A 25,922-nucleotide genomic window follows, 5' to 3' on the forward strand; every position below is an offset into this window, starting at 1 on the left:
ACCTGGATGGGGATCATTTACAACGATATGAAGACGACGGATTTAAAACTAGAGATGACACAGAAACGCCCAAAGTGGCGTTTACGGACTAGGAGGGCCGACCCCACCCCAAGAGGCATAGGAAATAGGCGCAGGAGAAGAACAATATATATAAATGTACTTAATTTCCCGCTAAAGGTTTTGACCGTATTGACCTACTGGAACTTTGGTGTTCAAAAAAAGCTGTTGAAATGATGGCACGAGGAAGAAGAAGTTAGAGCGGTCAACCCTTGCGACTGAAACCACAAATATATTGGAGGCACAGGCACTTCATGTTTGTCGTCAGCAGCATACTTCTCGCATGCATTATTATATGCAGTGTTCTTTAAATTAGCATTTAGTATCGTATGAGTGGGCGGTGACCTAAGCCGAGTGGCGGCCATCGATTGGCTGACGCAGCACTCTGCCCCCGGCATCAGCGATCCTCCAACTATGTCAAGTGACCGCAGCCTTGCTCTCTTTTCGCTGCTATTAAAAGCTTAATGAATTATGATGGACGAGCCTTGAGAGTCAAGCCACCGAGGTCCTCTTTGCGGACCAAAATCTTGCGTACATCTCTAGCCGTGTTTTATCGTATATTATCTGATATTTTATATTGATGCTCTAAGCGACTATATCAATCAATCTTCGCTAAAATAGGTTAATGTTTTGTAGATTAGAACTAGGTCAAGAAGGCATGAAAATATATGTTTATGCCGAAATGTTTTTAATTTAGTCTCAGCAAGTCTCAGTATCAGTCCTATCTACAATCTCGCTAACTAACTAACTAACTAACTACCATACACTAACTACTAACAAACTAACATATGCTAACTCGTCCAACATATTTTTGAAATAATGTCGAGTATCTGTTAATATAGAAAAAGCAATTAAATTATATCTAAGCACGAAAATCAATGTAACAAGTATAATTTATGTAAATATGTAGGCGCATCAATTATCAACATTAAAATTTGGACCATATTTTATACCTTGCTATTAGACGAAACTTTGATGATTACTTTAATATAAGTTTTCTCAGATAATTACGGCTTAGTTTGATGTGTGACAATAAAACAACTGCCTAAAACCAATAGTAAGTTCATAATATCCTACTATTGTAAATAAACGGTGTTGTTGATAAACAACAAAAAGATGATCAACAAGAAATATTTTACTCTGCCATAAAAATGCTCATATAATATTTATATTATAATTATAATTATAAAGGCAGACGTCCGAATGCTCGTCACTGTCCTAGTACAGTCGAAGGCAAACATATCGATCCAGACGAATGGGACATTATTTGAAAGACCTCGAATTGAACATTACAAAACAATTTTTTTTCATAGCGACAAAAATACTTATGAGGGAAAATGTGAAAAAAAATATCTATGAGATTACACAAAAACACCTTTAAATAAATACAAAAATTGTTGAAATTGGTTCACGTAATAAAGAATAAAATTATCCCTGAATGAAAAACCAACATACATGTCGCGCGAATTAGTTAGCCAATTTGCCGATAGATGGCGCTGTAAACATTTAAGCGTAGTATAACTTCTGGTTTGGTTAAAACTCTTTCGTGATTATACTGATTATAGTTACATGAGAAAATTTAAACTTTGTACGGAACCCTCGGTGCGCGAGTTAAACGAACTCGCACTTGACCGGTTTTTTTATTTGATGTCGATTTTTAAATCAAAATCTGACTTAAAAATAAATCAGATTTTGATCAAATTTGGTGGATAGATAGAGTTCCGTACAATCGCAATTTCACCTTGTCCTAAAAATGTTCCTGAGTTACGAAAACGTATGGTGTTTTCGTAACTCTACAGGTAATTGCATACACATTTTTACTGCCCTAAATTGGAATCTCGTATTTATTCCGCCTCGAATCTGCTCTTCAAACTTACCAAATTGTACCAAAAACTAACAACCAAAAATCTTCAAAAAAGCGCTAAAACTTAAGTAATTTTTACAGCAGGATATATACACGGTGTAACATAAGGATACCGAATAATTTTAATAGCGTATTCCTGATCATATTTAAAAAGACTAAAATGTCCTATAAACTTTTCTGTAATTTGCCCAGTTTCAGTTAATTATTATGAGTTAACAATAAAAAAAAACAAGTTTTTATTGTTACATAGTGCAAAACGTAGTCTAAGTAACCTTATTGATAAATCTCAAAAAGTGACAAGTAACACTTTGTAAAAACTACTTTTTACGAAAAAAAAGTAAAAGTCCATTTTAAGTGACAAGTTTACCAATAATATTTACTTTTTATGTACAAATACATCTGAAAAATATATATATATATATATTTTTTTTTTTTGCGAATTTGACCTAAACTTATTACATTTTTTCCTTCTTTTGGCCTCAGAAAAACGTGGTTAAAATCTTTCGGTTTCCTCATGAACACCTTGTATATTAGGCGTTAGCACGTCGAGCACTATTACGTTTGCCTTAACTCTAATGTGAAAGTTTAATTAGCATATTATCCGACAGCTATTCAGTTTTAATAGCGAGTAACAAATAAATATTACACAAAGGTTGTATTTTTAAGTAGAATGCGTCTGCATCTGCAGTCGTACAAACCTGCAAAAGCAAATGATGCGCACCTAAGCATTGTACCTAAAGTGCTTATTTTTCACACAGATGCAAGACAGACTCACCATATTCACTTCAGATATCGCGTCGAAGCTCGCGATGGTTAAATCCATTCCGACGTATAACGGATCGCCTGCGAAGCAATAAAATAAAGTCAGCAGCAAACTTGCCATCTGTGAAGCATACTCGTAGCATTCAAGCAAGTCGCTGACAAATCATACCGTGTTTACCGGAGTAAATTCAATATTGAATCCTCATGGTCCGGAGCCCGCAATAACATCCGCGCACTCTAAGGCTTCGGCGAGATTGCCTCGCTCCGTATAGCATGCATTTCGAATTCGTTACTATTTGCTGAACGGTAGTATTTGGCGTGCAACACGGATGTAGGCCGATATGATTACGTGTAACGCGTTTCCGCCGTGAGCGAGGCAGAATCTCATTTACTTAGCAAGGTTCTCTTCCTTAATCCTTAATGTAATGTCTACTTTAATGCGCAATAATATCATGTCTATATGTTAGATACAATACAGTAGGTACAAATTTGCTCACAATTAGCCCTCATATGGCCTACACTATAATTAAATTCTGTTTGTTTGTGCCCAAATTTACTTATGTTCTGCGTTGTAGTCATTTTTGGAAATATCCCAACCTTTTGGAAATACTAGATCAAGAAATAAAATTTACAGTATCGTCCATTTTTAACATTACTTTTGACAACTCTCAGTGGTCCCAAGCCTCCCTGCCCATTAGGCACGGTGGTATTGGGATACGACAAACTTCTGCTGTAGCTCTTCCGGCTTTTCTTTCTTCAGCGCATAACATTGAAAAACTGCTCCGAAAAATTCTAAAAACTGACCCCCTTATTAATTTGGACGTCCCTTTCCTGCCGGAGGCTATCGACAGCTGGAAAACTGCCTGCCATAATACGGACTTGCCCACTACTCGCCATTCGCAGCACCAATGGGATGAGCCGCTCTGTCTGCTGGTACGGGATAATCTGTACGAAACGTCTACCAGCACCACAGAGCGCGCTCGTCTCCTTGCTGCAACTAGATGGGAATCCGGCTCATGGTTGCAGGCCCTGCCATCAAAGAACCTGGGCACACTACTGTCTACCAATACTTTCAGGATTTCGTTGTGTTTGCGCTTGGGGGTGGCTTGTGTGGCTCCTCATCGATGCCAGTGTGGTACAAACGTAACGCGTTTTGGTATCCACGGCCTATCCTGTTCCAGGAGCGTTGGCCGTCTTTCACGACACGCCAGTCTGAACGACATTCTCCGCCCAGCTCTCGTCACGGCTGGAACGCCGGCGGTTCTGGAACCACCTGGTTTAGCCCGCGATGACGGGAAAAGACCGGACGGCATGACCCTCGTTCCCTGGAAGATTGGACGGCCTTTAGTTTGGGATGCCACATGCGTGGACACCCTTGCGCCGTCCCATCTTCCAGGAACGTCTAACAGAGCCGGTGCTGCCGCCGACGCGGCTGAACACCTCAAGCGGCGCAAATATGCAGATATTGATTCTGGCTGTATGTTTGAGCCGTTTGGGGTAAAAACCCTTGGGCCGTGGGGACCTGGTGCTCACGGCATCTTTAAGGAGCTGGCGAAGCGCCTCGTGGAGGCGACGGGTGACAGGAGGGCTGGCTCCTACCTTGCGCAACGGATTGGCATTGCCGTCCAGCGTGGCAATGCCGCCAGCCTTCTTGGCACCCTGCCACGAGGCGCTGAGCTAGAGACAGTTTTTTATTTATAGTTTTAGTTTTATGTAGTTTTTAAATTTAGTTTATAATTTTAACTTTAAGGATTTATTTGTTTTTTGTATTATACAGTAGGTACTAGTAATTTATTTATTATAGGTACTCCAAAAATTTGCAATACTTACACCTTTATACTTATACTTCGTTTAAGTATTTTCAGGATAAGACAGATCTCCGCAGAAGTAGGGATGCATGATATATTTATCGGGTAATATTGATAACCGGGCAAGCGAAAGATCCTAAAATTGAACCAGGAGCGTAACGAATGATTCGAAAAGTGGAATCTTGAGCGTTGCGAGGGTTCCAAGGACCGAGGGTTAAATGAAAATTTCGTCAGTGAAAAAAAATTGTCGCCACACCAACGCCATTTCGATTTGATTTGTAAGTGTAAAAAGTTACAAATCAAATAGAAATGAACGCTGAAGAAACATCAGTTAATAGTAAATTTTACAGGCCGACATAAGGAATCAACTCAAAATTTGCATCTACTTACTTTGCCGCTTTTGTGGATAAAATGCTACTTTCTCATCAGTTTTTGAAGGATAAAGAGAGCCTTACGAGCTGGTGTGGTGAAAAATAATGAAATCATTTCACCTAGCCTAGCACGATTGTCACCTACTCATTTATTTACTCCAACGTTTTACTGAATAAAGTGCCTGAGTAAGAACCTCATGCCTTACAAGAAGCTTAGGAATTATTTCTTAAGCGAAAAAAAAACGAAGTTTACAGCTTGACTCACTCGGTATTACTCGTTTTTCGATTTTAATATTCCCAGCAAGAAAACTGCTTACCTATTTGCCAAAGACATGACGTTAGGATTATAGTTGAGTCGCGTGTATATTCGCGACGGGTACAAATTCCGAAGCAAAGCAGGAAGTTAGCCTGATACTCTTCAAAGAACAATGTCAACTATAATCCTAACGTCATGTTTTAGACAAATAGGTACAGTTTTTTACGTTTAGTACTTTCGTTCTTACCTCCAAAGTTTGGTCTCAGACGAATGTCGTAGCCGTCGAGGATCCGTGACACCGTGTGCGTCACGTTCTCTAAACGATCAGCCGCGGCCACAGCACGCTCGTTTCTAAACCAAAAGTCGAATGTTAACCTAATGTCGGCTGTACACACTCGTCGAGAGCCTCTCGCCGAGAGTCTCAGCACCGCTTCGATCCAATCAGAGAAGCGCGAGACGAGACAAGGAAGAGCGAGACGAGAAGGGAGCAGCATGTACACATTCGTTCTCGGCCTGGCTCGGTGTCTACCGACGAGTGTGTACATCCCGCATAAGGTGTATATGTATACCTACCACCTAGTGCTCGACTTGCTAATACCCAATAGTTGACACCATGATGTCAGCTCAATTGCACATGTATGGTCAGCTGCCGAGATAACTGACTATGCATAGAAATATTAGATTGCAGGGGCGTCAACTATCTCTGCAGCTAATTGTACACACAGCTGCAAAAGTGCACACCTAGTTTATGAATGGAATTCATTCATAAAGTGGAACTGGGACAAAGACGAGCACTCAGGCTATTACCTTAAGGATGACTCACGTTAGACCGGGCCGTGTCCGGGCCGGAGCTTCCGGCGCTTACTTTTCTATGACATGACAGGTGATCACTTGATGCTCTCCATAGAAAATGAAGCGCCGGAAGCTCCGGCACGGACACGGCCTGGTCTAACGTGAGTCATCCTTTATACCTACTCGTAGCACTCATAAGCTTCATGCATCAATTTCTAACATACCCTTTGCGTAAGCTTTCAGAAAATGTTATATATTATACTTTACCAAACTTATATTCTAACAATATACAACACAGGTAACAAAGTAACTTAGTTTAGTGTTGGTGATTGTAAGCTCCATTTATGAATAAGAATAAAAAATATTTATTAGCGCGAAAGAACATAAAACTTCGATATACCTAATACTACTTAATAAGTAAAACAATATATTTATTTATATACAAAATATAGACAGTGGTACCTACTACGTACACGAAATTATTAACTAGCTTAAATCTAAAATAGGCCCTAGAGGCATTGTACCAAGGATGCTGGCGGCATTTCCTCGCTGTATCGCAATGCTGATACGAAAAAGAATGCGACAATAATATTTATAATGAATAGGTATTTTCAGAGAAATCTCTTTATAATGAGGCTGCAACGGACCTCTGACACCCCTTAAAGAATGACTCACGTTAGACCGGGCCGTGTCCGGGCCGGAGCTTCCGGCGCTTACTTTTCTATGACATGACAGGTGATCACGTGATGCTTTTCATAGAAAACCAAGCGCCGGACGCTCCGGCCCGGACACGGCCCGGTCTAACGTGAGTCATCCTTTAGTTGCAAACGTCTGTTTGCCACCGACGTGGTAAACAAGAAGACCGATTCAATGTAATCCAGTTGTACCTCAGGGAAGTAATTTAGGACCGTTGTTATTCCTGTTGTATATAAATGACCTCCCGCAAGCAACATCACAAAAATGCATTCTTTTCGCAGACGATACTACGCTGCTAATAAAGGGGGATTCAAATGATGACTATGAATCAATAATGAATAATGCTTTAGCTGACATTTTTACATGGACCAATAGTAATTATCTTAATATTAATTTGACAAAAACTAAGTTCATGCAATTTCGATCCTACAAAACTAATCCTAAATATTAAGTATAATGACAAACATGTAGAAGAGACTAGCTGTATAAAATTTTTAGGTTTAAATATTGACAATCACCTGCATTGGAAAAACCATGTAGTGACAATATGTTCGAAATTGGATAGATTTGTATGTGCCTTGCGAAAACTTGTTAAAACAGTCTAGACAGAAGCTGCAATTACAGCCTACTACGGCCATGTATCTTCTACTTTAAACTATGGTCTCCTACTCTGGGGGAACTCTGTTAAAGTCGACAAAGTTTTTAAATTTCAAAAAAAATGCGTCCGCGCAATTGCAAATGCGTGGATAACAGACAGTTGCAGACCAATTTTCAAGAAATATAATATTTTACCTTTAGCATGCATGTATATCAAAAAAGTTTGTCTGTTTGTCAAAGCTAATATGAAATATTTTAAGTTACGCTCTGACATCTTTAAAGGAAATCAACGAACACAGTACAAAAATTTGCTATATAACCTCCTTGTCATGCTGACATTTATAAGCGTAATGCATGCAATATAATTATTGAAATTTATAATAAGCTTCCCGACAATATGAAATTATTGTACGATTCAGAATTTAAGACAAAATTAACGAGATGGCTTCAGGAACATTGTTTCTACTCTGTTAAGGAGTATCTGGACATGTAAATATTTTTAAGAATAAGAATAAGAATAAGAATTGTTTATTGCCACATTATCAAGTACAAAAGAAAATGAAATAAAAGTACAACAGAAAATAAAATATAATTACATAAAACAAGAATAAGAAAAAACAATTATTAAGTTATAAGTAAGTACAATCAATTGGGCAAAGGGTCTCCAGTCTCAGCGTGTGCCGGGCCGAGATGCCCGGCGCTGGTTTTCAGACCGGTCCCAGACTAGGACGGCCGAAGGGTAGCATAATTATTAACTATATCAATTACAATGATAACATCTGTGCTCGTAATTAAGTACAATTGACGCTATGGTCATTAAAATAGGAACAATTGAAGATAATAATAACAAGTTAAATTACAAAATGGAAACTTATAACATAAGGAAACAACATGACATTTTAATAAAAATAATAACTAGACATTAGGAATGCTCGTGGTTATGTGAGTGCCTGTGTGTACGTGTGTGTGTGTGTGTGTGTGTGTGTGTGTGTGTGTGTGTGTGTGTGTGTGTGTGTGTGTGTGTGTGTGTGTGTGTGTGTGTGTGTGTGTTTGTGTATGTTTGTGTGATCTGTTTGCATGAATCACCGTTTTTAGGAGGGAGGGTATCCTTCGCTCTGCTTGGTTAATATATGTGCCTGTAGTAACCGTTTGTATTGAGAGAGCTGTATAGGCTCACGGAGTGGTGGTGGCAGGTCATTCCAGACTTTAGCAGCAGCAAATTCGAAACTCCCTCTGAAGAACGCTGTTTCATGCTCGGGTACGACAAGTTTGGTGCAGCTTCTCAATGGCCTGGTGCGTGAGTCCTTGACCCATTTTAGCTTTTCATACAGATAGTAGGGCCTCTGGAACTCTAAAACCTTCCTAACTGTGTAAGCTAGATGTTGCTGCCTTCGGTTCTCCATGTTTAGCACTTTTTTCTCGTTAAGAAATGGAGTAATGTGTGCTCGTCTGGGAACCTCATAACAGAAACGAACACATGCGTTTTGTACCCGTTGAACAGCTTTTTTGTTACCGCTAAAAGTCTTGGTCCGTACCACGTCCGCATAGTTAAATTGAGAGAGTACCAGCGATTCCACTAGTATCTCTCTCACCTTAACTGATAGGTATTTACGGATATTATATAATACCTTGAGTCTGTAGAAGGCATTTCGAATTTTCAAATTAATATGTTCAACATAACGCAGCTCGCCATCCATAATGAGACCCAGGTTTTTTGCACTGTCAGCTTCGGTGATAGGCTCGTTATTAATTATTACTTTTGGGTGCTGTTCCTTTGTAGCTGCACGCTGCCATTTATTTCCCAGTATTACGTATTGGGACTTTGATGGATTTAAAACAAGATTGTTTCTCTGCGACCACTTGGCTATAGTTAGTAAGTCTTCGTTTATTTTACTAAGGGCTATATTCAGGTTCTTTGGGTCAAATGAAAAATATAATTGTGTACCATCTGCATATAGGTGTGCGTTGCAGTGTTTCAAGTTGCTAATCATATATTAGTATGTATCATTTAAGTCTTGTGCTGCTGATGTTACCAAAATTTGCATGCCAAATGGCTGAATATTGTTACTCACTATTTATAAGGACATCTTTGTACATACATATTCTTGCAAATAAATTATTCTTATTCTTATTCTTGTTCTTGTTCTTGTTCTTGTTCTTGTTCTTGTTCTTGTTCTTGTTCTTGTTCTTGTTCTTGTTCTTGTTCTTGTTCTTGTTCTTGTTCTTGTTCTTGTTCTTGTTCTTGTTCTTGTTCTTGTTCTTGTTCTTGTTCTTGTTCTTGTTCTTGTTCTTGTTCTTGTTCTTGTTCTTGTTCTTGTTCTTGTTCTTGTTCTTGTTCTTGTTCTTGTTCTTGTTCTTGTTCTTATTCTTATTCTTATTCTTAATGTTTCAAGATCCTTTCAGAACTAATCTATTATATTTCACGCATCGCTTTCATCTCCCGATTTAATTTACGGGTGTATTTAATATAATTATATCCACCAACACGGATTATTTATTACTTTCATGTCGACGTTTAGCGTCGTGCTTCAGTGTTCCTTTTCTTGGCACCTGTGAGCTGTGAACGCTTCAAAGGTTCTTGCGTGTATTTACTTGGAGATGTAAGATTACTTTGTAGGATCAAACATATCTGATCTTTAGGCTCATTGGTTTCGGTCAGAGATAACAGTCATGTATCTATACACTCAAGAGCAACTAAAACGGATAACATTCATATATAATTTATGTGTAGTGACCCGTTTTCATTACTATTGGGTTTGTATGAAAGTTATTGTATCTACTCGCATATTTTCACTTCATTTGCAAGTAGTTTTTTTGCACACATATACGATAGTATGTCACACCACAACAAGTTTGCAACTTTTACATTTTTCAATTTGCAACATTGTGCTGGCTCTGAGCCTATTTTTTATCGCATTGCTACCTACATACAGTCTGGCAAAAAAGAGTAGAAATTAAAAAGTGGCAACACTGTAGTGTCGTCCCCTCAGTCGTCCCTTTCAAATCAATCTAAGAAAAACGGGACGACACTACAGTGTTGCCCATTTTTAATTTCTACTCTTTTTTGCCAGACTGTATGTATAGTGAACATTTCTTACCATACCTTTATCGTACCATACCGTTACCATATAATATAATGTTTTATTTACTTACCTAAGCCTAAACCTTTTTTGAATTAATTGTTAAGAAATGTATCTATACACCACAACAAGTTTGCAACTATCACTACTTACATCGGGGGATCAAAAAAATTGTTTCATTAAAAAATACCCGGTAATTTCGCCGTTTTTACCAGACTAGTAATGTACCTAACGACTGTATCGTTTATTATAAATACTGCAGATATGTGTATTACTATGTTCTAAGGGTTTGATCTAAGGGTATTTTTTAGCCATATCTGATATAAGGTTTCAATTTTATTTTATTTTAGGGACTTTATGATGCTTTCAATATCGTCTAGCAAATACATTTTGGACAAGCCTATCGAGCTTAATTTGAGACTATTTCACTGACTCCTTGGTACGATTTAAAGAAACAACAGGTTAATATGCTGCCAAAATATGTTATCTGTCCCTTTCATGATTGCTCAATTGAGCAGCTGAGGAATAAATGTGGCGAATTTTAATTTTTACATAAAACCGATTTTTCACCCCACGTTTTGGATTCCTTTAAATTTCTGATGCAAGCGAAATGAGGGAAACAGCTAAAAAAATCGGCTTAAAACCAAAGCCGGCGTTGAACCATCACTAGAGCGGGTCGATAGAAACGCTCCATGGTACTCGTGGTTATATTGAATGCCAAAGTCGGAGTTGTCGTAAGTAACATACCATATTCTCTAAAAGGCCATCATGCACATATCCAAACCTTTTTTTACTAAAAGAAATGATAGACTATAAATAAATAAATTAATTTTATAGGACATTCTTACACAGATTGACTAAGTCCCACGGTAAGCCCAAGGAGGCTTGTGTTATGGGTACTCAGACAACGATATATATAATATATAAATATTTAAATACATAGAAAACATCCATGACTCAGGAACAAATATCTGTGCTCATCACACAAATAAATGCCCTTACCGGGATTCGAACCCAGGACCATCGGCTTCACAGGCAGGGTCACTACCCACTAGGCCATACCGGTCGTCACCCACCCAGACTATGCCCAGATGTTTGCTTTACGAATCATGTGTAACTGCGGTTCGTATAGTACGTTTTTTTTTGTGCAATATCGTTTTATTCACACAACGTAAATTTTCTTGTAGTATTTGTCCGAAGTCGTTTTTGTTACTCGGGAGAATTGAGTAAATTTTGTCTAAACCATATGCTTTATGTCGAGCTTCCAGGACGAAATGTGTACCTTATTAAAGCATTAATTATACACATGTGTAATTTTTAAATAATAATGTAATAGGTACCAAAAGAAACGTTGTATTTATAGTAAACGATAAAAATCCCAATTCATTGAAGCACAGCTGATGGATAGGTTCATATAAATATTATTATAGGCCGTAAATATCTATTTATTAGCTATGCTATATACCATAATGTTAGAAAATTTTAATTTCCATACCAGGCATTTCCATAATTAAATTGAAGGCAGCTATTGAATTAATCAAAAGAGCTCTTAGTGGGCAGCGAGCAAGATTACCATTTAGCATGGCGATTCCCCAATCTGGTATTAAATTAAGTCTAGTGACGGCTGCTAAGCCAGTTACTCACTTGGTTTACCAGCTCGGGATTTGATCAAATTGCCAATTTAAATATAAACTGTTGCGGAAGCATTTCATTTACTATTTTCGAGATTGTTTCCATGACCGAGAGATAATCTGTGTCTGCGAGTTTCCTTATAATCTGAGAATATTAAATAGCCGAATTAAAACACCATGCACTGTAAAATTGATGGTGCCTAAATTGGACCATATTACGTCCCCTGCCTGCTATAGGGCCACATCTCAAAATTTATGATTTTTGGAGATTCAATCTTAACTAAAAATAATAACATTAAGTTTCCTTTAAAAATGTTGGTGCCCAAGTGGCCGTATTGCAGACACAAAACGATTAGGTCTAGTTTTTTTTATTCGTCGTCTATTTATCTCATATATATATATATGGTCCGTGGCCCTTTTCGGTCAAAAATAAGAATAAAATAGGTACTTAATATATTTTTCTTTAGTTAAGTTTCTCTACTTATGGAATCTAACTGTACCTATGTAGACGTTTCTTTCAACTATTCTTAGAATAAGTAGGTGTAGTGGTATTCTTAGAATAAGTAGGTGTAGTGGTATTCTTAGAATAATTAGGTGTAGTGGTATTCTTAGAATAAGTAGGTGTAGTGGTATTTTTCATATTTTTAAAATTATTAAACTTTTAGATGTGTTTTACCCGTGTAAGTTTGCAAAGTGTAAAGGCTTGCATAGTTGAGGTTCGGCATGCGGTGTCGGCGGCCGCGGAATGTCTTTGCGGTGCCGAATATTCAACTCGGGCATACCTGCTTTATCTTATACTAACTACACGATAAATAATGAAACAACATAGATAATAAATATGTAGGTGCGTGAAAAAGTTCCTCGTGTCCCCATAGTTTAATTTACTTCTAAACTACACTCGTAACGCTACGCCAGGCTTTAGCCAAAGCGATTTTTTTTCGGCCGAGGCCAAAAACAACTACTGACGTATTACGCGTAAGATACAATACAACGTAGGCTGAACTTGACCATTGTGTTTTTACTGACGAAAGAGGATACAAGGAAATGTACTCACTGTGCTCGCACGAGCGAGAAGACTAGCGGTAGCAACCGCGCCAGGGCAAGGGCTGGCGCGAGACGCTGGCGGCGCGGCCTCATCGCGCGGCTGGCGCGGCGTACATCACGACACCTCACATGCTGCACTTCCCTTTACAACCACCGCGCGAAACCAGATAATTCAATCCAATGAATCAAACTAATTAAGGTTTCAAAATGTTCTGAACTTTACGTATACATTTTGTTATAAAAAGCGCGGCTCCTAATCTTATGGTATGTTTAATGTGCCGTTCTAAAACACAATCTGACAATCGACATTTTTATGTCCCTATAACAAGACGCTATCGTAATTGTAAACGCGTCGTGTATAAGTTTGTTCCGACGGACAGCGTCGTCTCGCAATTCCAAGGAGCGGCCGCGGCGGTGGCGGCGCGCGGAGTGGCCTCGCGCTTGCGCTGATCCTCGACCAACCAAAGTTGCCGTGTAACCCGCTAACTCTATGTCCAATTAGAAGGCAGATGTTCCATTTTTGCCTTCGTTCGCTACAGTTTGTTTGAAGTTCTTCAACAAGTTTGTAAGGTTTGGGTATCAATCAATCACTCTAGTTTCTGTGCATGCCTTGTTGAATACAGCATGATCTGAGATCTGAATCTTCGTGAGTTGGAATTTTTATATGCCGTACTTACCTATTTAAATTCATATATAGGTACATATACGTTATATATATTAATTAATATATTAAGTTAGTTATTTAATTTTGTATTAATTATGTAAAGATATTTAAGTTTTATTTGTACCTACTAACAATAATGATCTCAGTTGGTCTTTGAATAAATATATATACGTACATAAATATATCTTCCCCATCACGGAACAATGGTGTTTCGTACATTTGGAAGGAGTTCACGGAGCCGAAGTCAACACGTAGAGTCCCTTTTGACACTTTAATGAAATGTAAGGGGTACACCGAGCGGATGCTGTCATTGCCCGTCATGGGACTCACGCAATGGCAGCACCCGCCAGGGTGCAAGGACTATTGACTGTTGATGAAATCTAAAATGAACTAGGCTATTAAATGAAAGCGATGGACTAAATAAATAAACACTGGGACTGGGATATAAGATATAAAACCGGATGCCTGCCTAAGAAAACGGTATACAATTTTTTTAACGGCAGACCGTGACTCGCCCCCACGAGGTGGGCCCCCCCACAAAGAGCGACATCTAGGATGGCTCAAGGACAATCCCGGTGTGAGGGGTGATAATATATTATAGCCAACCCGCCACTTACGTTTCCATCATCTACTCTCGAGAACGCAGCTCTCGCGACTCCACTCTGGCCGGCCGGCTAAGGCAAGTTAAAGGCAGAGAATCCTGTACCACCCACCCATCTCTCGGGTGACAGAACTCCCCAGGAGCACTCGGGTACGTGCAGTCGCTACTCCCCAACAGCTCGCCACAAGCTGCCCTGCGTTGACTGATTGCACTAACTAGACTGAAATTTTGCTCCCTCCTCATAATGGGCATTTTCCATAGTGAATAAAATTTAGCGATGTTACAGACAGACGGACGGACAGAGTCGAACTATAGTTCCTTTTTACCTTTTTGGTACGGAACCCTAAAACGATTCATATAGTTACCAATTTATGTAACCTTATTGCAGATCCCGGTCACAAGATAACCCATGCAAGTAAATAGGTATACAGTAAATGTGTCCTTATAAATCTAAAGGCTATTAAGCCCTAGATCAAATGTAGGGTCGCTCCCTTTTACGTTTAAATATTTATTGCACATTTCTTATTTCCACAGCCACCTCTATTCTCAAATTGCATTTATTATCTTTATCTCGCGCTAAACGACACGCTCAAAGAAAATTTCACTTTCCAAAGTTCCCACGTTCGTTACACAACACAGCGTTGAGTAGGTGTTGTAATTACAGCGGAAGAGTGCACAACGTGATGCGCACCATAGGTCCGCCAATGTAAATCAGAAGAGACAGAGTCCTTAGGCGTGTCGGTTTAGAATTTATTCTTGCGTGACTGGGAGCAAGGTTGAGTTGGTTGTCAGAGGAACGTCTGTAGGTGCGATGCTGGCAAAGTGGCACACGTGCACCGCGGTGCCTGCGGAAGTTATTTTCCGATGCCGGCCGCGCGTCCGCCGCCAGATTGCACTGCTTCGCGATAAACACGCTTGCAGCTTGCAGCATTCAGCATCCACACGAATCGTGGGATGCTGTATGAACATGCCGTTTGAATGTGCATGACTTCTGTCAGAAAATGCCTTCGAAAATACTTTGCATAATTTTTAAATTTATGTACGTCCAATTCGACCAGTATACAAATAGCATTTATCTATTTTACTACCTTATGACCTCCGTTAAATAATTATTGATATGCTTAGAATGTATAATGGTTTTTGAAGGGCCCAAAATCGTCCCCGTTGTCTTAAATTGTATCCCGTTAAAAGAAATTTTAAATTCATATAACATAGATAGAAAGACTACCTATATAGTTAACATTATTAGCGTTTAACGACAAAGTAAATTAATACCTTGCCAAAATACGGTGGCAAAACGGAATATTTAAACAAAAATATAAACAATTATTACAAGGTTCAATCCAACCGGACATAATCCATTATATAATTCTTGATTTTATTTCTAACAAACATAAAAATATAAAAACATAAATAATTAAATTATATTATAAAAATAGAATCCATTGTAAAATGACTACCTACCTTAGATATAGTTGTCGCGATTTTGTTTTTATAAATGTTTTCTGGCCTAATGTTGCCAATATATAAATCCTTTTCGATTCTCATCGCAATCGACAGCGCACGATAGCTCTTTTGCTTCTTGTCAGCGTATGAACGTAACAGAAATGGGCGGTGCTTAAGACAGCTGACGTGAGAAATAGTGAGTAGAGCAAGGGCCGAAGCTTTCGTAATGGTGCCCCGGTTTGTTGGGCCGCGACATTGCCCTAATGATAGTGATTTAAAAGAAACGTGCTTTATACGCTGTCCGTTGGCTCTCTTACTATGGACTACTAGTGGGAAAATTAGAGCCCTCAAAGTATATACATATCTATATACAAGATGAGTAAAAGTTCCAAACCGTTCACTTCCATTAAATAGTTAAATATGATTAATCGCTATTGAATTTCACTAAACATGCTCAAGTGATCATATTTTACGATAGTACCTTATTTTAGAATCTTGCTATTTGAAATTAATAACTCCGCATTGCCAGTGAAGTACTGTAGACATTAAAATATCTAAATAACTAGTGAGCTCAAATAATGCTGGGATTTCATTTATGCTACCAAACTTCATTTAACTATAAATTGCCACACCACAGTCAATCGGACTTAAATAGAGAAGGAATGTCAATAATGTCTAAAGGAATGGGAATAGATAGATACCTAGATATAAAACATATTAGTTTGATGTGCTTTTATTGCTTTTAGGTAGGTAGGTATATATGTATACTAAGGGTCGGCAGCACCAAAAACCGCCTGTCACCGTAAAATGTTCGTCAAATTTTATTGTATGAGACATTTCATAGTTCAATGACTGCTGATGATGTTGATCAGACCACTAATTATGGGTGAAGCAACTGGTCCTAAGGCTTACAAACATGCCTACATCCGGTATCGGATACGAGTGTCGCAAAAAGACGGGTATAGGGACAAAATCGGCACTCTGGTAACAGAGATAGGTATTGATAGCGATACGTTGAAAATTAAAAATTCTTATCTACTAAAAATACTGATTAATAACGTTTTTTAGATAGATAGGTATGGTGTAGGATTTGCAATTCGGATCCGAAATGTATGAAATTATCCTTATCTGGATCCGGATCCGCGGATCTTCCCATACATTTCGGATCCGTCATGAAGACCCTAGTATGGTGCATATGTATTTTCCCCTCACTAGCTCGGAAAGTTGTCGTTTATCCTTCAATACAAGCGGGGAAAAACGCGTTTTATCCACTAGTGGGGAAAGTAATTTGACCTTCGATGGAGCGTGTTTAAGTAGCTTGACAGATAACAAAACGTAAAACGCTCATGATAATGGTTCGTTCGATATTAATTATCATTAAATAAATGGTTTGAGAATCTAATAAAAAGTACCAAATTTAGCTTTATTTAATGCTTTTAAGTCATAAACCTTAAAATTCCATAAGAAACGTTTGTTTTTTTTATAATGATGTTAAATATAATTCTGAACGCACAAGTTGAGTCGATGCAATTTCAAAACGCATCGTTGACATTTCATACATCAGAAATGTCAACATTGTCAAAAATTTTTTTACTTAAAACCTTTTCTCACCGACTCGCGTAAAAATACACAACTTCCAGAGTTTTCTGTTATAATATCGTAAAGAAATGAGTGATTCCAGTGATGAAGATGATCTATCGCCTGTGGATGTTGCACTTTCCTCGCTATAGTGAGGTGAAAAGTTTTGTGTTACACACGGGCGCAAATGTATTTTACTTCTCGTGTGTTGAAACACTCGCGGGTAAAATACAACTTTACACCCTTGTATAACAAATAACTATTTTAGTGTTCCGTGCAAAACTTTGTTTTGACAAACGGAACACTTATGGGATCACTTAGGTCTTGCAAATCAGTTAAATGCGTTTTTCTCAGAGACCGTTTGACATAGATACCTAAAATTTGAAACAGTTATAGCAATTACCACCACTAATATTGTAAATAAGTCAAAACCGCTTATTTCTTATTTTAGGGGGTAATTTAGGGGGTTGAGAGGGGTAACCTGTTTTTTTTATTTTATTTGTAAGAATCGAGTGCTCCGTTTTTTTACACAATAAAGCACATAGAGTTAGTAAGACGTATAGAGATAACAAAGTCATTTAATATTTATTAGAGAGTATCTAATTCGTTGAAACAATATACACAATATCCCTTTGCATTATTAACCCATTTTTCTAGTAGCAGTTCGGTTCTGTGAGGATCGCAGTTCTAACCTAAACTAACCCATTTTTCTAGTAGCAGTTCGGTTATGTGAGGATCGCAGTTCTAACCTAACCTAACCCACTTTTCTAGTAGCATTTCTTTTCTGTAAAGGTCGCGCGTGACTGAATTGAGGATTGGGTCAGGCGAGCGCGGAGCGTGCGGTGCGGTGTACGGGGGATTGAGCGGGAGGAGCCAGTAATTTTGGCATAATTTTACTTTATTTGGTAATATGTTTGCGTTTGTTGGTAATCATAGTGGTTTATTTAGGTGAAAATATAGCATTAATTTGCTCTTCAAGATTTGGTGATCAATAGTTATATTTGGGGATCATCAATTATATTTGGTGATAATTCATTTGGTGTTTGCATACAATTCGAAGTGTAGTCGTGATTAAAACAGCTGGTTCTTTTGTAATTTTAGACCTTATTTTTTTGGTGTTTAGTATTTTTTTTGATAAGACAGATTTTTTTATTTAGGGTACTATTTAGTATTTTTGGTGATCATTATATGTTTTTGTAGCCTTAGTTTAATTAATTCTGTTCATCAATTTCCAATTGCTACATTTGTTTTTAAGTCGAGATCCCGTGGTAGCATAGGAGTGCTCTCCGGACGCGCATCTCGCTCCAAATTGTTTCATAAGCCGACCGATGCCGCGTTCATCACTACAACACCTACCGAACCATACCTTACATAATTCATACCATCCATTAAGGTAGTATAAATAATATGTTTTTTATTTTTTAGCTTGTTTTATTTTTTATATCGTGACACTTGACATTTCTAATTTGCCTTCAAACTAATGTAGGTTGCTCACGTAATCAAATTGAGCATTTATGAATATTTTGGTGCTATTTTGCATGAATTTATCTTCTTCATTTATTTCGCGGTCGTGTAGATGCTACGGGTCTTATTACAGCACTCATATTCGTAACAAAGAGCAGTAGTAAGGTTACAAATGTTTTCCAAGAGCTTCCAAATGCAATTTACATACAAAATTATTTTTACATTACGGGCCCATTCCCACGCACTTTGGAGCGCCGTAGCTACGTAGCTCCCGCTACGAGCGTAGCGGAGCTACGCTGCCAGTACCTTGATTGCTACGTAATTCCCGATAACTTTGTTGTGAATTTCTCATCGACTAGCTTGACGGCATAAACCTGCATTTCTTCAACCAAAAACGTCATTTTTGACACTGACAGCAGTGACATATCAGTATCATATTAGAAACAGATCTAATAGCTAAAAACTAGAATTGGCCTGTAAGTTAACAAAATGGCGCTAAGAATACTGATCCAGTATAAAAATAATGAACGCTTCGCGATCCTATTATTAGAAAAAGATAAAATATATGATAAACGTACGTAAGACGTAACGTATGGAATACGTGCCTTCGGATTCTTTATCGCCGTTGTTAAATAATAATGGGATAATTCATTTCATTCGTTTAATTGCTTCGATGAAAATTCTATTAGTCCTATTAATATAATTGTGTATTTATAAGGACTGTGCATTGTTTGTTGTATTTCATACAGAATTAAAAAGACAAACATGCGAATTCAAAACAAGCCAAGTCCGTACTGAGGTTTCATAAACACGACTATCACAAATCTAATTCAGGCATTTAATTAACATCCCTTCCGTTACCCAAGCACTCCGAGTTGTTCGCCAAGTTATTCAATCTCAAATATATTGCAAGCAATTAGAGTGTTCACGAGTGATCAGTCAGCGGATTCGAATCCCATTACCTTGGAGTCCAGGCAGAGGCGGAGCAATCAGCCCGGTCTTTAGGGATCACGCCATTTGCCCGCGATTGTTCTCTGCGCCGTTTTACATGTCGTGCAAGAGCTCAAACTAATACGCTAGGGGCCTGTGTTTTGGAGTGATAAATATTCACATTTGAAAAATCTGTCACCGATATGTTATTATTCGCAACGCATCTTGTTCATACCAAAGAGATCATAATATCATTGGCGTAGGAAGATCGGTTTATTTCTATTCGTATAGTGCGAATAAAATTACATATTTAGGCAATAAAAATGTATAATTAAATTAAGTTACTTGGATCAGTTAAATAAGATTGCCGTTCCAGGCCACCTTTTAACACGCATCAAACTGACTGTAATATTACGGCACTAAAGGGTTATGTTTTACCAAGTTTAAAAATAATCGGCGCGGGAAAATGTAGCATAATTGAGATTAATTTCGTGATTTTCAGGTTATTTTCTGAAGTACTGTAAATACGTAATTCTTCCAAACCAGAGAGGTTTAAGTCCAGCTAAACGAGAAAATAAAAATAACTTACATCACATTTTCATTTAGGGATTGTGACATACAATATATGTATAAACTAAGAGAACTTGCAATATTTTTAATACAAAGGAATTTTCGCGCATTCATTTTATTGGGTGGCATTTATTAAGAACAAGCGGATAGCCGAGATAAATGATGAAGTAGGCGGTTAACCATAATGACAGTTACAATAACATTTATATAATTTGTGAAATACGTAACCATATCGAGCGATGGAAGTGAGATGTTCCCATTCCCCCGCTTACACCTACGCAGTTAGCGATCTTACCCGTATTTCAAACATAATAAGTACTGTATCCTCGTAAAATAAATTTGTATTGCGTTGATGGTAATGAACTACGACTTATATCAAGTCTCCTGTAACGCAGAATCAAGTATTGAAATTAATTCAGTTTCCATTAAGAGGAAAGGGGACGGCCGTTTCTCTATACAAACGTAGTCCTCATTTTCCTCTCTGGATATATTGACAATATGAAAATGTACTATTTCGTAATTGGATGTATATTAACCATAGCTATGCCCCTACGTTTGAATATCCGATTTTATGATTATGATGAAAATTAGGAGCGAAAAACAGATTTCACACAAATTATTTAAATGCTCCTAACTTAAAATAATCAAAGAGGATATAATAGGATAGAGCGGTACTGTCATAGTAAATTTTGTAGCCACATTAAATTCACTGCCATCTATCGACACACGATTAAAACTAAAAATAAAATTATCAAAAAATGTATTTATATATGGATAAATGATTTTCTTTATTTGCATTAATTATTTTTATATTATTTTGACCCATGTTTTTTCACTGATATGCGTTAAAATTGTTAAATAACAAACGAAACCGTCAACGCCATCTATACGAGAGTAGGCTAAAGGCTCCATCTGATCGAGAATCAAATTTTCTTGATTTTCGAGGCACGTTTTTTCCTAAGACTGTATCCATCTATTACGGAGTTATATCCATCTTTATATTAAAAATTGAGAACTCGATACGCTGGTGGTTCAATTTTGGAATCTCTCGCTTGCTCGGGTATCAATATTAGCACGAGCGGTTAAACAACAACTTTGCCCTATTGTAAAACAAAGAACTATTGTAAACTTTTTACCTAATTAGCTTCGTTACAATACAGTAATTAAAAAGGATTCAAATATATCCAAATGATTGTGTGTTCTTTAGAACCTTCAAGTTTCGAAAACACCTGTTTCAATGAACAGGTTTCGGCGAACCACACGGTCGCGGTTGGCGGTGGTATTTTTGCGGAGTCGACGCATGCGCGGTTCGGCAGCTCTCGGCGGGATGCTGCAAGTCTATACGAACATCTGCGTCGCACGTCTCGGAGCCGCAAATGCCCAACGCGCCCTTAAGCGATATAAACACGCGGCAACTATAACCACTTTCCTAATAACTTGTCAAATTATATAGAAACTTTTAAGTCATGTTTGTGGCTGTGCTGGTTGGCGGTTTTTTATTTTTAAGGTAAGTTTAATCACTAAGTAAACTCGAAAAATATAAGTACGTAGATATATACATATATATATAGCCACACATATAGGTATGTGTGGCTCTGTGAACAAAGTTGCATACGTCTTCAAGAGACCTTACAATGTGTAATTGCGGTTCACTCTTTTTATAGTTCTAATTTCTTATCGTAACAACGTAATGTTGAAGGATGTAGCGCCACTTTCACCATTCCACTAACCCGGGGTTAACCAGTTAAACCTGGAGTTACCATGGTTACTATTACAATTTCACACTGGGTTTACGACTTAACTGCTTGACCCCGGGTTAGTGGGATGGTGTAAGTGGGCCTTAATGTCAAGGATACTTTTAACAAATTAATCTTCCATATTTTCCGCAACAAACATACAATAGAATGCTAATTTAATACTTTACGAAAATCACAGCTACTGTCCGAGTACTCGTATAGCAGTTGCGATGTGGTACAAGAGGATTGCAACTTCATTAAATTATTTGTAAACTTATGTTCATTCACTACACAAATAATCCATGCATAATATTGTCAATAGTCAATAGTCAGTGTTTATTTGTAAAACATAGGTAAAACTGTTTCAGTGGTGTATAAAATAATAAATTTGGTATCACTGTGTTTTGCGTTTTGGCGTACAAAAACATGTTCTTAAAATAATTTATATAATAAAATAACTTAACTAACAAGATTTATCGTAAAAATAAAATAAAATAAAAACATTTCAAATATACATTTAAAAAATTTAAATTAATTTACATGTCAAGGAATTTTTTGTATATGTATATTTACATTTTTAGTTAACTATAATGTTAAGCATGTAAAGAAATCCGAGATTGAATAAAAACATTTGTCGATAGGTAAATTTGTCAGCTTTTTCTTAAATAGTTGGATTGACAATGATTCTGAAAAAGATCCCTCAAAACATTAGGCCAGGAAAGAATGCTCTAAAAAGTTAGTAAAAGTAAAAGGAGTAGATTTAATTCTATCTGGCAATTTATTATAGATTTTGCTCGCTAAACAAAATACGCTTTTGCGTATTAGCACGGTGTTTGCGCGTTCTGTAAATAGGTTTTTACACTTTTTACCATACCTGGTACTTCTAGGAAAGACCTCTGAGACCGTTCTAGATAAGGTTAAGTTTGCTTTGACGAAGACTGCAGTTTCAAGTATGTAAAGGGACGGAAACGTTAATATTTGTAGTCTTAAAACGTGACTCACGTATTCACGGCGCGGTCTGTGACTTATTCACGGCAAAACAACCGATTTTAATTATAGAGGGTTGGCGAAACAGGCATTAGGTTACTTTTCGCTCATGTCGTCGCAAATATGGACATATTTGGTATCAAGTGCATTCAGTGTGATGTCCTAAACACAAATATAGGAGAGGACAAGCGCGAAAGTGGTGGGGGTAGTTGCTGTGACGTCAAAAAGTCGGCAGTACAAAGTTTTTTTCTTTTTTTATTTAATCATACCATGTGGGGTATCAAATGAAAGGGCTTTGTGAGTAGATCACATATATATAACATACTGTAACATTTTCACTACTTTGTCTAACAAATTATTAGAAAACGTTAAAAAAAATCACAATCCACAGTTGACTTTGAACTGCTCTAAATTGATAATGACTGAATGGATCATTCCAAAATACATACCAAGTGACTGTGAATATCCTCTATATAACGTTAAAATTTTTGAAAATATAAATTTTGAAAATGGCGCCCGCTAATGAAAAAGGGAGGGGGGGGTTGTTTTTTTTTTCTTACTATAGCAATATGGGTACCAAATGAAAGCTAGTGAAAAGACCATTTCAAAAATGTATGTAAATAGTCTGGTTTTTTGTTTGTTTTAATAATAGTTGCAGTTTAATGTAACAGGAAATTATACTTTTTTTCAACTTGATGTACTTTTCTAATTTTTGGTTATATCTGGTTCATTATTTTTTAACGGTATATAGAGCATATTCACAGTCACTTGGTATGTATTTTGGAATGATTCATTCAGTCATTTTCAATTTAGAGCAGTTCAAAGTCAACTGTGGGTTGTGAAATTTTTGAACGTTTTCTAATAATTTGTTAGACGAAGTAGTGAAAATATTACAGTATGTTATATATTTGTGATCTACTCACAAAGCCCTTTCATTTGATACCCCACATGGTATGATTTAAAAATAAAGTAAAAAACTGTACTGCCGACTTTTTGACGTCACAGCAACTACCCCCACCACTTTCGCGCTTGTCATCACATATATTTGTGTTCAGGACATCACACTGAATTCACTGATACCAAGTATGTCCCCATTTGCGACGACATGAGCGAAAATCGATTTCCAGAAGACTTCTAGTCTAGACCAAAAACCACCGTACTATTAAATTTGACACGTCTTACTTTACAAATCTTAAGCTGTGCGGATGGACATGGTTTAATTTTATCATTTACAACATTCTGTCCGCGGCTTCGTCTGCGTAGTAGGTTTGTCGATGATGATGATATATTATGTCCCTTCCAAACTAAGTATCTCCTTGCCAAATTTCATCTAAATCGGTTCAGCAGTTTAGGCTTAAAGGAAGACAAAGTTACTTTCGCATTTATAATATTAATAGGGACGTACCTAAACACAATAATTTGGTTGGAAAAACGTAAAAACTGCATTGGTTTGTTTAAAATACTTGTCTTGACCCGACGGTATTTTTTTACCTAAGCCTAAACTTAGTTCAAGGTCCTATTGTCTTACGCTCGCAACAAAATCGAATTTTGCATTTTTTTTAAGCCACGAGGTACTTATCCTTGTTAGTGTGAGTAGTGAGTTACTGAGGAAAAAATATACCTATGTTCCAATTCGGTAGGTAGGTACAGCCGCCTTCCAGAAATCGAGAAACATGATAACAAAAGTCTAAAATTTAAAAATCTGTGAAATTAAAGCGAGTTGCATCGGTGAATGATAACAAATGAGATCAGTTTGACATCAACTTGTGGGTTCGAATCACTTCCTAGGATCTACTGAATAAAAAAAATATTTTAACGATGACCGGTCTGGCCTAGTGGGTAGTGACCCTGCCTGTGAAGCCGATGATCCTGGGTTCGAATCCCGGTAAGGGCATTTATTTGTGTGGTGTGCACAGATATTTTTCTATGTATTTAAGTATTAATATATTATATATATCGTCGACTGAGTACCCATTACTCAAGCCTCCTTGGGCTTGCCGTGGAACTTAGTCAATTTGTGTAAGAATGTCCTGTAATACTTATTTATTTATTTTATAAAAACATACATGTATATGATGCAGGGGATGAAGCCACCCGGTAAGCAAATAAATGCCTGTGTTTGGAGGCACCGCTCTTCCCTGGCTTTATATATGAGTTGTATGAGGTTTACAAACATACTTTTGTAAAGCTTTTTACTATTTTAAACAAAATAAACAAATAAGTAACTTTAGTTACTCCATAGAGCATGCTTAGACAACTAGATATATTATTTACAATTTGATTACAGTTATGACACTATTATTAACTATCAACACTGTGTGTGTGTGTGTGTGTGTGTGTTTGCGTGGTGCTTCCTAGTATGGCGATCGTAAAATATTCTCCGTGGCCTCATCGGATTTCATATTTAGACACTTGGTGATGAATGCCTGTATATGATATGGTTCGTGGTCTTTCCCCTCTAAATGTAAATAATTCACAAAATTCCTGCAATTACTAATAAGGCTACTTCTTCAGTAACCTTCGGATTTTGTTATGAAATACTCTATATAAAAGTAAAAAAAATATGGGTAAATGTTTTTAAATTTAAAATTGTACGTAACGCGCGGGACTAACATACTAAAAATAAATAAATATGTTAAATGGTTTAACTTATAAAATGGATAAACCAAACTGCCTCTTTGTGCCTGCCTTCATTCAATTCCTTATTTACCGTATTTTCACCCATAAGTAATGCTCAGCAACTTATAACTAATATTATAAGCAGAAGAAGTTGAAAATAGAGTTCCAGTTAATCCGGTTATAATATTAACTGAAAATCGTTGAACATTAGTATTTCCGTTCGCCGCTGCATCTATTGTCGAATAGCAGTACTGATCATTCCGCTACTTGACGCTAGATGTCGACTACGAAAATAATAGTCGTTTTGGTAACAAAACTGATGTAATGTTCTAACCTAACCTAACCCGCTATTCTAGTAGCATTTCTTTT

At 37.3% G+C, this 25,922-nt stretch overlaps 2 protein-coding genes across 3 annotated transcripts in view; one reads left to right on the forward strand and one right to left on the reverse strand.

Moving 5' to 3' along the window:
- The window catches only part of LOC134741674 (gamma-aminobutyric acid receptor subunit beta-like), a 28,172-nt gene extending 14,915 nt beyond the window's left edge, over positions 1–13,257 (reverse strand). The window contains exons 1-3 of the mRNA XM_063674539.1: positions 12,969–13,257; positions 5,366–5,469; positions 2,697–2,764 (exon numbers count right to left, since the gene is read on the reverse strand). Coding sequence (XP_063530609.1) covers positions 2,697–2,764; positions 5,366–5,469; positions 12,969–13,051 — 255 coding nt within the window. The 5' untranslated portion in view covers positions 13,052–13,257. The remainder of the gene's footprint in view (positions 1–2,696; positions 2,765–5,365; positions 5,470–12,968) is intronic.
- Positions 13,258–21,510: 8,253 nt separating this feature from the next.
- The window catches only part of LOC134741664 (gamma-aminobutyric acid receptor alpha-like), a 57,965-nt gene continuing 53,553 nt past the window's right edge, over positions 21,511–25,922 (forward strand). The window contains exon 1 of one of the 2 annotated variants that reach the window (XM_063674526.1): positions 21,511–21,718. In XM_063674526.1, the coding sequence (XP_063530596.1) occupies positions 21,678–21,718 (41 nt within the window). In that variant the 5' untranslated portion in view covers positions 21,511–21,677. The remainder of the gene's footprint in view (positions 21,719–25,922) is intronic. The other variant, XM_063674527.1, reaches the window with a different exon arrangement.

This window comes from Cydia strobilella, chromosome 5 (genome assembly GCF_947568885.1).
Source record: "Cydia strobilella chromosome 5, ilCydStro3.1, whole genome shotgun sequence".
NCBI lineage: Eukaryota > Metazoa > Arthropoda > Insecta > Lepidoptera > Tortricidae > Cydia > Cydia strobilella.